A 14,212-nucleotide genomic window follows, 5' to 3' on the forward strand; every position below is an offset into this window, starting at 1 on the left:
CTAAATATGTCAAATAATATGAGAGTTGCTCAAATTCCTCGCCAAGAATTTGTCTAACATGGATCAAATGCTCGATGCAAAGTCAAAAAATGGCGCTGGGCCATATGACACTTTGCCTCTTTTATAATTTTTTATAGATCTTTTTATTTTCATTGATTTTTAAGTTTAAAGTTTTTTCTGTATTTTTTTCTTATTGTTTTAGAATTTTTGAAACGCAGAAGGCCCAGAAGGCCGAAAATGAACGCGGGCCGGCCCTTGTTAAGTGGCGTGCAAGGCCGATCACACCGGCGGTGCCGTGCCAGGCCTTTTCATATGCAAGCCGTGCCGCGCCGGCCCACAAGAAACAACTGTTTTCCATTTAGCTGCTCGCCCAACAACTCTGTTTCCCCCATCATCCCACCCACGGCGGCCCTTTCGACCCCGAGCGCAGTGACGCACACGCTGCTGCTGGAGCACGCGACCAGCTCGCTAGGGCGCAGCGCACACTCCCTCCCCCGCCTCCTCCCCCGCCCCCGCCTCCCTCCCCCCCTCCCCCGCCTCCGCCTCCGACCCCCCCGCCGGCTGCACCGCTCCCCCGCGCGCCCCAGGTAAATTCCCGAGCTCCCGTTGCCGATCCGCCAGGAAACTAGGGTTTCCCCCCGCCCGCGGCCTTCCAGATCGAGAGCGGGGCGGGATTTCCGAGCTCCGTGGCTGACCTTCTCTCCCCTCCGCTGCAAATCCTCCAGGTTCCCCCGCCCCGGCGCCCTTACCCGGCAGGGGGATTTTGCTCCGATGGGGTCGAGCCCCGCGGCCGTCGCGTCCCCGGATCCGGGGCCGGACGGCGTGCCCAAGCAGGATTCTGCTGCCGCCGCGGGAGATTCTGATGTGACCATGGCGGAGGCCTCCGAGGAGGTTGCTGCTGCCGCTGAGGTCAAGGAGGAGGGGGCTGCCCGGGATGCCGCGCTGGCGGCGGGTGCTGGTCGAGATGCGCCAGATGCTGGCCTGGAAGAGGCAGATGCGGCGGCGGCCGCCGCGGTTGATCCGTTGTACGCCACGGAGGCAGCTGGCATGGTTGTCGCAGAAGGATGTGTCGATGGTGATTCCATCAACGGGCTTGGGCTTGGAAGCGGTAGCAGCGACAACAAGGCTGGAGCTTTTACCGGCGAGCCTGATTGGGAGCTGGTCACAGCAGCAGATGTTGCTGGTGCTTCTGCTACATCTGAGCAAGCCGAAGCCGGTAAGGAGGCTCTGGTCACTTTTCCGTGTACTGCTTATTGATGATGCCACTGTTTCTAGGCTGCAGCGTTGAATAATATTTCCTCACTTCGTTTCAGAATCCGGTGAACTCGGAGGAGAATATCATCTCAATGCAACCCCTGTGGCAGGAAATGAAGGACAGGATAATGGTGTGGCACATTTCGAGGAGGAGATACAGAATGGCTTGGCAATTTCTGCTCAGTGCGCCAGATACAGCCTTCCTCCTCTTGATAAAGAAGGCTTTCGAGTTTCTGATCTTGTCTGGGGTAAAGTAAAAGGTCACCCTTGGTGGCCTGGTGAGATCTTTGATCCTTCAAATGCATCTGAGCTGGCATTGAAGCACCAGAAAAAGGATAGTCATTTGGTTGCATATTTTGGTGACAACACTTTTGCATGGTGCGACGAATCCCAGTTGAAGCCTTTTGTAACAGACTATTCACAGATGGAGAAACAGAGTAGTTTGGATTCCTTTGTAGGTTCTGTCAATTATGCACTTGAAGAACTTTCAAGGCGGATTTTGTCAGGGATGAGCTGTGCTTGTCTGCCAGAAGAACTCTCTGACAGTGGAATGTCATATATGGTTGAGAATGCTGGGCTCAAGGATGGAGTTACTTGCTCAACAGTCAACCGGTCTGAGATCTTGGCATCTTTTAGTCCAGAAAGCCTTCTTCGTTATGTTAGGTCGCTAGCTCTGTTCCCTGGCCAAGGTGGTGATCTCCTAGAGTTAGTGATAGCTTGTTCTCAACTTACATCTTTCTATCGATCTAAGGGATGCCCTGAACTTGCATCCTTCCAGACCGGTAGTGCATGGGTCGAGGATGATACGGATACTTCTCCCATCGAGGATGTAGTGGTTGAGGAAGTTGTCGTCAGTGAAGTGCCTCCTCCAGAGGTCAAGCCCAAAAGAGGCAGGGGGAGACCTCGTAAACACAAGCCTGAGGATAAACTGGAGTTGCCAGGGAAACAGAAGCCTGCAGTTGCAGCGGAAAGACAAATGATCAAGGACTTTGATGATAAGAAAAGAAGTCTTGACTCGTTTGAAGATTTGGATGCAAAGTCACCAACTGGTGGTTCTTTCAAGATTGGAGAGTGCATTCGGCGAGCTGCAAGCCAGCTGACCGGGCCTTCGCCAATTGCAAAGTCCCAGAATGAAAATACCGCTGAAGCAGAGAATGCAGAATTTGATGTCTCTAGTGATGATGCTGCGAATGAACTTACTGTGGAAAAGTGCGCAAAGAGGAGACGCTTGCATAGCCATCACCTTGCGGACCCCAAGGAGTTATTCTCTCAGCTTTGCTCGGTTGCCATAGAGCCAACGGATGGATACAACTTCTCGGCACTGACAATCAGTTACTTCAGTGATTTCAGGAATTATGTTGTCTCTGTTGCTACTGAAGCAAGCATTATCGAAAAAAGTACAACAAAGAGGAGGAGAAAGAAGAGGGTTTTGCCTTCTCCTGAGCTAGAGACTACTGATCATATGCAGGACTCCTACTGGTCTGGTTTGAGTTTGCTTAATCACCCGATTCATAGCCTCAAAAGAGCTTCTACCAACACGAGGCCAAGGCGTAGGCGCAAGTCATCACATGAAACAGATTTGTCCTCTGTACAGGATCAGCAGATGGCTCCTAAGAAAGAGATACAAGTGGCTCCTAAGAAACAGATACAAGTGGCTGCTAAGAAGCAGATACAAGTGATAGAAAGATCAATTATCCATGTTGACGAAAAGATAGTCGACGAGTGGAAGCCCACTGCACTTGTTTTAAGCTTTGGCAGGTCAACTGATCTTCTCTCAGAAACTGATCTGATCAAGAAATTCGGTCGCTATGGCCCACTAAAAGAATCTGAAACTGAAGTGCAAAGGAGCACAAATACTATTAAAATTGTGTTCAAGAAGCGTGCTGATGCTGAAAAGGCTTTCAGCGCTGCTGGGAAGTATGGCACTGTTGGTCCCTCGCTTCGTAGTTTTCGTCTAGTGAATATGCCGTTTTCTCTAGGAGAGTCAGAACCGAATAAATCTGAGGCATGCCCTGGAGATCATGGCCCAAAGCTTCCTGGTAAACACTCCTATTTTTATCTTAAGAAAAAATTAGTTCACAACTAAAACAATATTGCATGCTTAAACCATGTGATGATGTCTTTTCTCTAGGTCCAAGTGAGCCCAAAGTTTCACTGGATGCTGTGAAAGATAACCAGGTCAACAAAACTGAGAAAGCTGAAGTTGTACAGCCATCATCAGGTGAACAAGTTGAGACTGTCAAGAAAACATGCCAAGCTGAACCTGTAAAGCAATCATCAGGTGCACAAGTTGAGACCGTCCAGCAAGCATGCCAACCTGAAGCTGACGCTGTTAAGAAAGCACGAAAAATTGCTGCTGAGCTAACTGGACCATCTGACCAAATTGCAACAGCTGATGTAACTGAGCAAACAACGGAAAATCAAGCTCCAAAAGATGCAGTTGAAATTCCTTGTGATGTGAAGCTGGAGGATGAAGCATTGACTGAAGAATCTGTAGATCAAGTTGTAACTGAGCAAGTCAAAGTTCCATCAGATGCTGTACCCGACACTTCAAAAGTTCAACCAGAAACACCAGTCAAACACGTGGGTACAGCAGCAGAAGCAGACACTGCTAAAGACCTAACTGAAGTGTCAGTCCAAGAAGCTGGGTTGAAAAAGCAAACCGTGGAACCCAAAACTGCTGAAATAGAACCAGAACAAGTCAGCTGTCCCGAGCAAACTGTTCAAGTGGAAGATGTAATCGATGCATCAGGTGGACACACCAATGTGGACAGAAAAACTGCAGAAGAGATAACTATGACTGTCGTGTTTGAGGGAGCTGTGGAGTCAGAAGCTGTAGCACCAGTTGAGGAAACGGTAGAAAATAAAGCTACTGCAGGGACACTTGGGGAGGCACCAGGTGATGAAATGGAAAACAGGGATGCAGCTGAATCACTGGGTGGGGAGGTTGGTGTAGGTGAAGCCACAGGCGATTCACCAGATGAGAGAGTTGCTGTTGAAGCACTTGCTGGTATGTCCACCCAAGGTGAAACGACTGCCGAAGCAGCTGATGCTGAAATTACAACAACTGGAAAAACTGCAGAGGGTGTCGGTGTTCAAACACGAGGTAAGAAGGCTACAACAGCCAAGAAACCTGTAGAGAGTGCCACGGCTGAAGCACCAGGTAAGAAGGCTACAACATCCAAGAAACCAGTGGAGGATGCCACGGTCGAAGCACGGGATGAGAAAGCTGCGACAGCCAAGAAAAAAACGGAGGGTGCCACGGTTGAAGTGCCAGATGAGAAAGCTATGACAGCTGAGGAGGACGCCATGGCATAGGCGGCTGATGGGCAGGTGGTGCAACTGAACAGAAAGGCTAGTTAGCTCACGGCGAATTCTTGTTTCTGTCGGTATGAAGGTAATCTATCTGCCCGACCGGTTCTCCCCATCAGGATGCCATGTTTTGTATAGGAAAAGACGGCAGTCTGTCTGACCCTAGCATCGCAGCGCTGTTAGGTTAGCTAAGGCAGTAGCATATATTTGGCCCCTTTCACATAAGCTCCATCAATCATCTAGGGTATTGGTGTAACCATAAAGCGGAGCTGTTGCGGAACTTCGGTTGGTGCGGCTTTTCCATCTGGTTAATTAGCATCCTGAATCAGGTAGGCAAAGCCATGTTCTTTCGTATGCACATTTTAGTGTCGGGTTGTCAGCAGCCCTATCGGTTGAATCTGCTGGGACATCATATGATTCTTGTATGAATTGTCATTTGTAAACTGGTTGTGTTCTGGAGCTTGTTTCTCCCCTCTTTTTTTCCATCGTGACTCCTGTATTTTTCTAACAGATTCTGCTTGCGTGTTGATTTGCGGCCAACATTTTTTGCTTGTTTTGACTCGCGCCATGTTTATTCCTGGTGGTTTGCTGTGCTTTTGGTTTGAGCAATGCGCTCACATACTTTCAACGGATGTACTCGTATGATAGAATTCTAGATCAGAAAATAAGAGACAAGACGGTGAATTTAGATTGTTTTCTGTCCTTTTGAAATCTATGGCTGGACTTCAGTCTCCGGACTTCATATTGTGGCCAATTGGTCAGGTTGTTGGATAGTAATGGCTGAGTTTGAAGATACCTAGACCTCTTTGATTCATAGAATTTTCAATAGCAATTTTGAAGGATTGAAATCCTTATGAAGTTTTCATACGTTAATCCTTTTTTTCTTTTGGGTGGCGAAACATGTTACAACATGCCTCAAAACACAAGGCACAATTGGCCTGTGGAAAACAGGGTGAAATCCGTTACACGCCTCAAAACACCAGACACAATTGGCCAAACTTGTTACTACTTACTATAGAGAGGAAGGCCACGTCGAGGTTGTCTGCAAGAGTTATATTCATCACTTTTCCTGACCAAACAACAACGACTTCGTCACATTGAATCACACACGAGGTCGCCACTGAAATAGCTGCCCAAAGCCCACATCGGCCTATGCCAAACTACCGGCCACACTCACAGGTGACAAATGACAAAGCAAAGCAACACCGATTTTTGAAAGCGTGCAAATAAGAGATATGTAAGGACTGTGCCGCAGAGGATTCCCGCAAGCAGATACCAAACCATGCCATGACTCAAACGTCACTCAATGTAGTCGTCGTTGCTACATGATACATCATGCTTCAGCCGGATCAAACTCCATAATTGATGCCCTCGAGAGGGGAACAGGTGGGTCTGGGGTTTCCCTTGGAGTTGTCTCGAGAAGAGGAAGAGAGAGCACCCCGCCTTTACCTCAACTTGCTCCAACCGAGTGTGAATCATGTCGGATCACCTGCTCGTTGCCACATCCCATGCTCCATCCCAGCAGCAACCAACCTGATTCGTAAGAAATTTTCCCAGTTTTCCTGAAGACTGCAATCCTCCAAAAATCATATGAAATTCCTTTGAATCAAAGGAGTCGTATATAAATTTTCAGCATTCACTATCCTTGCGTTTTTGGAATCTAGGCCCAAAAAGTGGTTTGGACCTTCTGCTGGTATGCAAAGCTCTAATTTTGCTGCAATTGGCCTGGTTTGCCTCTTGTAAGGGCCTCTTCAGTTCACAGAACGTAGGAATAGAATATCATATTCGTATCCTACAGGAATTCGATTTTGGATGAAAGTGCGTTTGATAGCACAGGAAAAACAAATAAATTATATCAAGAGGTTTGGGTGGATGAATTTTTCCTCCAAAACATAGTACAAATGAATCCTCTAAAATAAATTCGTAAGGATTCCAATCCTGCAAATCAAATAGTCACCATGGAAAAAATTCCTAAGGATCCAAATCCTTACAAAATCCTACGGAACTCCTTTGAATCAAAGGAGTCCAAAAGTTTTCTGTGCTGTTGTGTTGAATCAAAATTTGTATGGGTAAGTGACATGAACCCTGTTGGTTAGTATCACCCGCATGGGTGAACCAGAGGCCCATAAGAAAAACGTCGTGGCATACACAGGCAGCTGAGGGGCAAAATGCATTCGTCTCAAGAGCGAGCTTAGCACATGGGAGTCGGTGACGGACTAAAAGCAACTCTTCTCAAGAGTCTGATACAGCTAGTTCAGGACAAACTACACCTGGAGGAGTTATGTCTCCCCCAAATACCCAAATTATACGGAACCGAATGACAGCCACGACGAGGCTAATCATCATAAATATACAGACAACAACAATAACCATGCTAAACCACAACTGAATCTATTCTCAGGAAAAAGCAATTTACATCTGGGAAGCAGCCTTGGAGCATCACTTCTGGCAGACCCAACAACACGAGACTAATGGGGGTACTAAGAGTTTCCTTAACTGCTTGGTGCTCTCCACATGGCGAAAACCCACCTACACATTAGATATGCATCAGACATTTCATAATGAGATCTAGATAAATCTGTATCTACTAAGACAAGCTTTTTGGGATGGAGAAAGTATGATTCAGTGACGTGTATGTAGGTCTTTGGGTGATACATACCAAGCAGAGGAGCAGCAGTCACTGAGATGGTCCATATCTTCAGTTTGAGATGTCCCCATTATGGTACTGCACAAGGGAAACGAGAGGATTATCAGAAAAGCACAACTACATTAAACTATTTCGATTGTCACGAACGAATAAGTTCCTGGTACCAAAGAAGAACACATTACAAGTGCTCATGGAATGCTGAAAATTATAGTCTGAGATACTCCGCTGCATACAAACATGTTCATAAACAAAATAATAGAACATATCCAAAAGGTTTGCATTTCTAATAGCACAAATAAAACTTAGTTGGGCACGTCATAATTGCATCCTCATCAAATAAACCTGTTTTTGTGCATGGTCAACACATCTAGGTTTCCCAGCCAAGAGATAGTGCCTCTACACTCCGACATGCCCAGAGTATAAGTATAAACCAACCCAAGAAAGGAACACATGAACATGGAGGACACAAGATCCAATCCTACTTGCTCATAAAGTTTCATCTTGTGCAAGATTTTGCAACCCACTAAATTTGATTAGCTGAGGAAACAAATAAAGAGTGCTGGTTTTGTATGGAGGTGTTTCTGTCTAATAGTGCTGCAGACTGCAGAGAACAGAGTGTCATTACTTAGTTGTATGGAAACATGAACAGTTGGACACGGCAGCTAGACGGTACAGTTATCACTAGATAACTACCAGTGGAACTGACACTTGTACAGTTACTAGTAATACAAATGCAAGCACAGTGCAGCTTTACGCCTAGCAGCTTAACAGAAGTTTCTCGAGCTGCTGAGTCTAACTACAACATAACCACGAGAGACGTCTCACATGCATCAACCATGACTATTTTCTGCTAGATTCGTGCTAAACATCAAGTCCAGGCCATGTTATGCAACCGACTAAACATTGTCAAGCATATTTAAGATAATCACCTGAGGTTGCATATAAACCATTCCTGGATTGTATGCTACTTGTTGGCCCATCTATAAAGAACGCACATAGCTCAGTTTTTCAGTAATATTACAAAATAAACAAGAACAGGCATACTAACCCCTTGCGCACTTGTGCCACTTGATCCTCCATGAGGACCCAGTGCATCCTTTTTAACAGAGACATCGCCAGACTTCCCAGCTAGCTTACTATCACCCTGTTAAGTATTGACAGAAGAAGAGATGACTAGATGAGTCATATTTGTCACCACTCTCAATTGTATAGGCATTATAGTACAATCAATAAATCATGAATCATATCAGTATCCTACCCCTAGTAAGAAGTATCTACTTGTTAAAGAAGTATCATGGGGAACAAAAGAACCAAGCAGTAAGAGAAGACAACAGAACAACCATAAAATGGTCAACACAGTGGGGAAGCTTGTGAAATTCTCCTTAATTAGTCTGTGATATATATGCAGCTTTTTTGTTCAGTTGGTAACCTAGAAACAATGCATACAGGTAATGTAATTATAAAATTCATAAATAAATCAGCCTAACTAGGCTATACAAATATCCTAGTACATCAATAATTAACAAGATCTTCACAGTTCAGAACCAACGCATTATTGTCTTCCATGATGGACTATATGCCTTCAAGTGTTCAACATGGTCAGTTGAAATGTGCACAATGATATAAGTACGATATGGACAGGATGGGACAGCTCAAAATCTCAAACGATCAATTTCCAGTGATTCCAACTTCCATTAAGAATTAATAGTCAGGAAACTTTGCGGCTAAATGGCAAAGAACACATAAAAATACATAGGAGGAATCCATACAAGGAGGGAATACATTTTTAACTTATACAACAAATTTAATATACACATACCTCCGTCTGCAATCGGAAATAGCCATCCGCCAAACAGAAGAAAAACAAGATAAGTCATGTCAGATGGATGAACTGGAGTACAAAGAGGAGGATAAAAAGTATACAGTGACCAATGACCATGCATAAAACTCTTAAGCTGTGTTAATAAGTATTAGATGCACATCAGGTCTTTATTCTTTAAGCTAGATTATGCATGACTTTTTACTTGTAAGTATGATGCATGGCTTTAAGCAAGGAACTTTCAGTAACTTTTTTTAAACAAATTCTGAACTTCTCTCATAAAGTTTACATCTATTAAATTGCTGCTGACCAGGGTCAAATAGCTGGGGCCTGCACAAGAGAAAGTGGTGTACGCATGCATGTCCCGGTAGAATAAAGGACTTCATTTTAATAATGGATTCCAGAGACAATTCTTAGTGCTTCGAATCATTCAGTTATCCGAATTAACAGTACAAAAAAGAATAGAAGATCTGAATGACAGTAAGAATAAAGCAAAACTTGTTCTAAGCACAATAAGCTGATTGGTGCCAGGCAGTGTGGGGTCTCATCAGTCACCAAGCTGAACATGAGTGTTTAAACTTGCCAACTAGGACTAACCAAAGTGCTAAACAGAGCTAATTCAGGCTACAGCAGCAACATATTAAACTAGCGATGGGCCTACCTAACCCACAAAGCACTAATCCATTCCCAATTACTAGTTCAGAAAAAACTGCCACATGACTAAATGGGCACGCACCTCTCTGTACTTCTGCAGATAAACCTTGAGGGGCTCGATGTACTCCTCAAAGCCCAGCGTCGCCATCGCCCAGAGCAGGTCGTCGCCGTTGATGGTCTTGCGCTTCTCCCTCTGGCACTTGTCGCTCGCCCTGCAGCAGAGACAAAACAAAACGGCGACAGGTCAGCACAAGACCACACTTTTAAGGCAGGCAAAACAGGGGAGGGGCACCTACTCGCTGGTGATGAAGGAGATGAACTCGGAGACGCACTCCTGCACGGTCTCCTTGGCGTCCTTGGCGATCTTGCCGTTGGCCGGGATGGCCTTCTTCATGATGCGGCTGATGTTGGCGATGGGCAGGAACCTGTCCTGCTCCCTGACGCCGCCGAAGCCGCCGCCGCCGCCGCCGTCGTCGCTGCCGCCGCCTCCTCCTCCGCCCCCGCCGCCCGGCGGGCTCGCCGGCGCGTCCGACATCCGGCCCTCCTCCTGCAGCACAGCAGCCCCGGCGGCGACCCCACCAGATCCATCAGCGCACCAAACCCTAGCCCCCCGTCTGCCGGAAGCGCGGGAGCGGGGGGGGAGAGGAGAGGGGTGAGGGAGGGAGGCGTACCTTATATAGACGGGCGCGTGGAGGGAGGGAGGGAGGGAAGGTGGTGGCGGGGAATGGAGGTGCGGTGAGGGCGGCGAGTGGGGGAGATCCGACGCTGGAGAAGAGAAGGCGGCGCAGGCGGGTGCGATTCGTTTGGGGGCGGGGCGTCCACTATCCGGGCCGTTCGTCGGAGCCGTATAAATAGGGGCGAGGGGGCGGAATGGCCGGCGCACCGTGGACCCGGTGCAGGACGGTGTGCCGCTGCGGCGCTGCCCTTTTGGCGCCTAGCGCCCGGTTTGCACTTGGCACGTGGTGTTTTCCATGTGTTGAGAGGTGGTGTGATTCTTTATTTCGTCGAGGGTTTATGTATGATTTGTGGGAAAACGCGTCGCCTCGAGCGCCCGCCACGCATCCTTGGGGTCCACACACCGCTTCATCCCGACACGTTCCTTTTCATCAACCGACTGAAAACGTGTCTCGCGTGTGCGGCACGCGCCTTCGTGGCCCGCACACCGTTCCGCTTCATCCCACCGGCCCGAGCCACTTTCCTTTTTCTCCCTTATCCTCTGGAAATTTCTTGGCCACACGTCTTGTTTTCTGAGTCGATCCCTTTGCTCTCTCCTCTATCTTCTATCTCCATGGACACGTCGCCACCTCCCAATCTCATAGCCCTGGCTGCAAATAGGGGGAACCAAATTGGAGACACGCCACCCGACACCGCTGTTGCAAGGGGAGACATGGGACATCACACGCTGCAAGACTGCTCGCCCACGCTCGCTAGTGCTTCGTCGCCCACCACCAGTGATGCAAGGGGTTGTGGCCGGCGCTGCAAGGGGTAGTTGTCGTCTGTCGTCGGTGCTCCAATGGACGGTACGAACTTCGTCGGAGCGGTATAAATAGCCACCTGGGGGACGAGGTTGTGGAATGGCCGGCGCACCATGGACCCGGTGTAGGATGGTGCCGCTGTGGCGCTAGGTTCAGCCTTTTTGGAGCCTAGTGCCCGATTTGCACTTCACACGTGGTGTTTTCCCTGTGTTCAGAGGTGGTGTAATTCTTTATTTGTTAAGGGTTTATGTATGATTTGTGGGAAAGCGTATACTCAACCGACGCGCGTACGCCACACACCCTCATGGCCCGCACACTGCTCCGCTTCATCCCACCAGCCCAAGCCACTTTCCTTTTTTCTCCGTTATCCTCTAGAAATTTCTCGGCCACATGTCTTGTTTCATCAGCCGACCCCTTTGCTGTCTCCTCTATCTTCCATGTCCACGGACATGTCGCCACCTCCCAATCTCATAGCCCTTTCTGCAAATAGAGGGAACCAAATTGGAGACACGCCACCGGGCACCGTTGTTGCAAAGGGGAGACAGGGGACATCACACGCTGCAAGACTGCTCGCCCGCACTCTCTAGAGCTTCATCGCCCACCACCGGTAATGCAACGGATTGTGGCCGGTGTTGCAAGGGGTAGCCGCAGTTTACTGCCAGTTCCAATGGGCGGTGTGGGCTTCGCCGAAGTTTCTGAAACATCATTGATGTTGCGATGTGAACATCAACGGGGATGTTACCAAGCTAGAGATGACCGCAACATGGTCCATGATGGGTTTGCAGCATGCTCGGCGCAACTCTGTCTGGACGCAAACCAACAACAAATGGGTTTTTGTTGTGAACGCAACATAGTCCATGTTGCAATGGTACAAAACACTTCGACGGAGAGCAACACTATCCATGGCATTAGCCATAGCGATATAAATAGCCCATGGGGGCGAGGGTGCGGAATGGCCGTCGCAGCATGACCTGGTGTAGGATGGTGTCGTTGCGGCATTGATGTTCCGGTTTTTTGCGCATATTGGCCGGGTTACACTTTGCACATGGTGTTTTCCATGTGTTGAGAGGTACTTTACGGATGATTTGTGGTCCTTTCACCTTCACTCTCTTTCTGAATAAAATAAAACTATTGTTTGCACATGTTGGTTTTCTACAATCTAAACTAAACTACCATACACTATAGCAACTCTAGCGGAGACACCATATCGGCTCAATCGCCAAAATAATTTTCATTATGACGATTTTGACCGAAAAGGCCATTCTAGCAGAGTCGTCATCACGCCCTTGATCACCACAATTTTTCGAGGGCTCTCCAAAACAAGCCCGCGAGCCTCCATATTTGGTGGTTCTGAGGGATATTTGGAGCGCACTCCATCCGGAAAGTGGTTTGGCACGGGTGAGATTTTCACCTCTCGATGCTCTTCCGAGCCATGTCGCCGCCTCCCGTCCCCAGTTGTAGTGCCGCCTTTGACCCCCGTGGGATCGAAAGGATAGGTCTAGAGGGGGTGAAGAGACACTAACAAGGCAAAAGGTGCAATTTTTAATTTACTTGGTATTTAGGAAGATTTTAGCACAAGTGAAGTGGGAAGCAATACAATCTACACGTGCATATCTAGAGTATGGGCAACGAAAGTAAATGACATGCAAGTGCAAGAAAGTGAAGGGGTAGAATTTTGATTTTTGGTGTGGTTCCGATAGGTGGTGCTATCGTACATCCACGTTGATGGAGATCGACTTCAACCCGCTGCACGAGTCCATAAAGGGCTCCACCCACAAAGGGTCTGAAAGTGCAATCATGCCCTTGATCTTATTTTGATGTTGATGACAACATGCATATAAGGGACTAATCATGTTTATCAAGTATATCTCAGGATTAAGTCTCAAGGGCGTGTGCGGATCACAACTAGGGACAAATGCATATCATTCAAGATCGGAGATACAAGAAAATAGCTCTCACTTTTTTCTTTTCCTTCTTCTTTGCGGCTTTGTTTCTTGAGTATAGGGATCCCGCACTATTAAGAGGGGATTGTTGGATCTAGTGAAAGATTTGCTCAAAACCCATCAACTCCATTTTTCATCGGACATCCGGTACTCTACGGACGTCCGATCCCTCACAGCTGACCGGACTTCCGGCTCTCTACGGACGTCCGGTGTTTCTTCACAGAAAGATATTTGCGGATATTCGAGCCTCTCCGGACATCCGGTCGCCGGACGTCCGTTTTTCTCCGGAGGTCCGACACTTTCTCAACAGAACATTATTTACGGATTTCCGGTCATCTCCGGACGTCCGGTCACCGGTTGACCGGCATGTTCCGGACGACCGATGGCTGTGTGCTGATTCGTGGCCTGTGGAGTTCCAGGGACCGAACGACCGATGTCTGTCGGACGTCCGGACCTATCTGTGCCACCGGACGTCCGGTCCTGTCCGGACGTCCGACCTCTACAGTGCACTTAAGTGGCTCAAACGGTTACTTTTCCACTTCCACTATATATAGCCTTCTTCCTCCCATGGGATAAGGTTGACCATTCACTTTGAGCTTTCTAAGAACACATCTCACTCCCTCTCTTGATTCCCTACACCAAATCCTAGATCCCCAAGGGATTTGGGAACATTTGAGAGAAGTTCTCCAATCAAGTGATAGATCCACTCCTTCCCCTTCTTTGCACCAAAGGAATTTGTGATTTGAGCAAGTCTTGAGCTTTTCCCCATCGTTCTTGTTACTCTTGGAGGTTGGAGACTCCTAGGCGGTAGGAGTCTTTCGGAGATGAATCGACCATTGTGATTAACCCCGGAAATGTTTGTGAGGGTTTGGAGACCACCCCAAGGTCTACCACTAGTGGTTGAGAAACGCCTTCGTGGTGTTGTCTCAAAGAGAGAATAGGGTGAGCCTTCGTGGCGTTGGTGTGCCTTCGTGGTAACATCCACCTCTCTAAACGGTGACGTAGCTTCCCTCCAAGGAAGTGAACATCGGCATACATCCTCGTCTCTCAGAGTTGCGGTTATTCCTAACCCTAACTCCCTACTTGTGGTTACTTGTCTCTTAGCACT

The 14,212-nt window shown here is 47.8% G+C and overlaps 2 protein-coding genes across 3 annotated transcripts; one reads left to right on the forward strand and one right to left on the reverse strand.

Annotated features, from left to right (window-relative positions):
• The first annotated feature begins 441 nt into the window (after nt 1-441).
• Nucleotides 442-5,049, forward strand: LOC123182293 (uncharacterized). Its single transcript, XM_044594814.1, has 4 exons — nt 442-587; nt 726-1,216; nt 1,314-3,293; nt 3,386-5,049. Exons 2-4 carry the CDS (start codon nt 772-774, stop codon nt 4,570-4,572), a joined length of 3,612 nt encoding a protein of 1,203 aa, XP_044450749.1. The 5' UTR covers nt 442-587; nt 726-771; the 3' UTR covers nt 4,573-5,049.
• Nucleotides 5,050-6,775: 1,726 nt separating this feature from the next.
• LOC123182295 (nuclear transcription factor Y subunit B-3) lies at nt 6,776-10,517 on the reverse strand. Of its 2 annotated transcripts, XM_044594815.1 has the most exons (8): nt 10,358-10,517; nt 9,983-10,233; nt 9,769-9,898; nt 9,033-9,038; nt 8,262-8,357; nt 8,143-8,193; nt 7,226-7,291; nt 6,776-7,095 (listed from the first exon to the last, which is right to left on the reverse strand). In XM_044594815.1, the coding sequence occupies exons 2-7, from the start codon at nt 10,219-10,221 to the stop codon at nt 7,265-7,267; spliced, it is 549 nt and encodes a 182-aa protein (XP_044450750.1). In that variant the 5' UTR covers nt 10,222-10,233; nt 10,358-10,517; the 3' UTR covers nt 6,776-7,095; nt 7,226-7,264. The 2 variants fall into 2 exon arrangements, with proteins under 2 accessions (XP_044450750.1, XP_044450751.1); XM_044594816.1 differs by lacking the exon at nt 8,143-8,193.
• Between the last annotated feature and the right edge of the window lie 3,695 nt (nt 10,518-14,212).

The sequence above is a fragment of the Triticum aestivum genome, chromosome 1D, assembly GCF_018294505.1.
Source record: "Triticum aestivum cultivar Chinese Spring chromosome 1D, IWGSC CS RefSeq v2.1, whole genome shotgun sequence".
Taxonomy (NCBI): Eukaryota; Viridiplantae; Streptophyta; class Magnoliopsida; order Poales; family Poaceae; genus Triticum; species Triticum aestivum.

Coding starts and splice junctions, on each gene's coding strand:
- LOC123182295 (XM_044594815.1), bottom strand. CDS start 10,221: ATGTCGGACGCGCCGGCGAGCCCGCCGGGCGGCGGGGGCGGAGGAGGA. Junction 9,899..9,982: donor ATCTCCTTCATCACCAGCGA/GTAGGTGCCCCT, acceptor TCTCTGCTGCAG/GGCGAGCGACAAGTGCCAGA. Junction 8,194..8,261: donor GTGGCACAAGTGCGCAAGGG/GTTAGTATGCCT, acceptor CGTTCTTTATAG/ATGGGCCAACAAGTAGCATA.
- LOC123182293 (XM_044594814.1), top strand. CDS start 772: ATGGGGTCGAGCCCCGCGGCCGTCGCGTCCCCGGATCCGGGGCCGGAC. Junction 1,217..1,313: donor ATCTGAGCAAGCCGAAGCCG/GTAAGGAGGCTC, acceptor ACTTCGTTTCAG/AATCCGGTGAACTCGGAGGA. Junction 3,294..3,385: donor TCATGGCCCAAAGCTTCCTG/GTAAACACTCCT, acceptor TCTTTTCTCTAG/GTCCAAGTGAGCCCAAAGTT.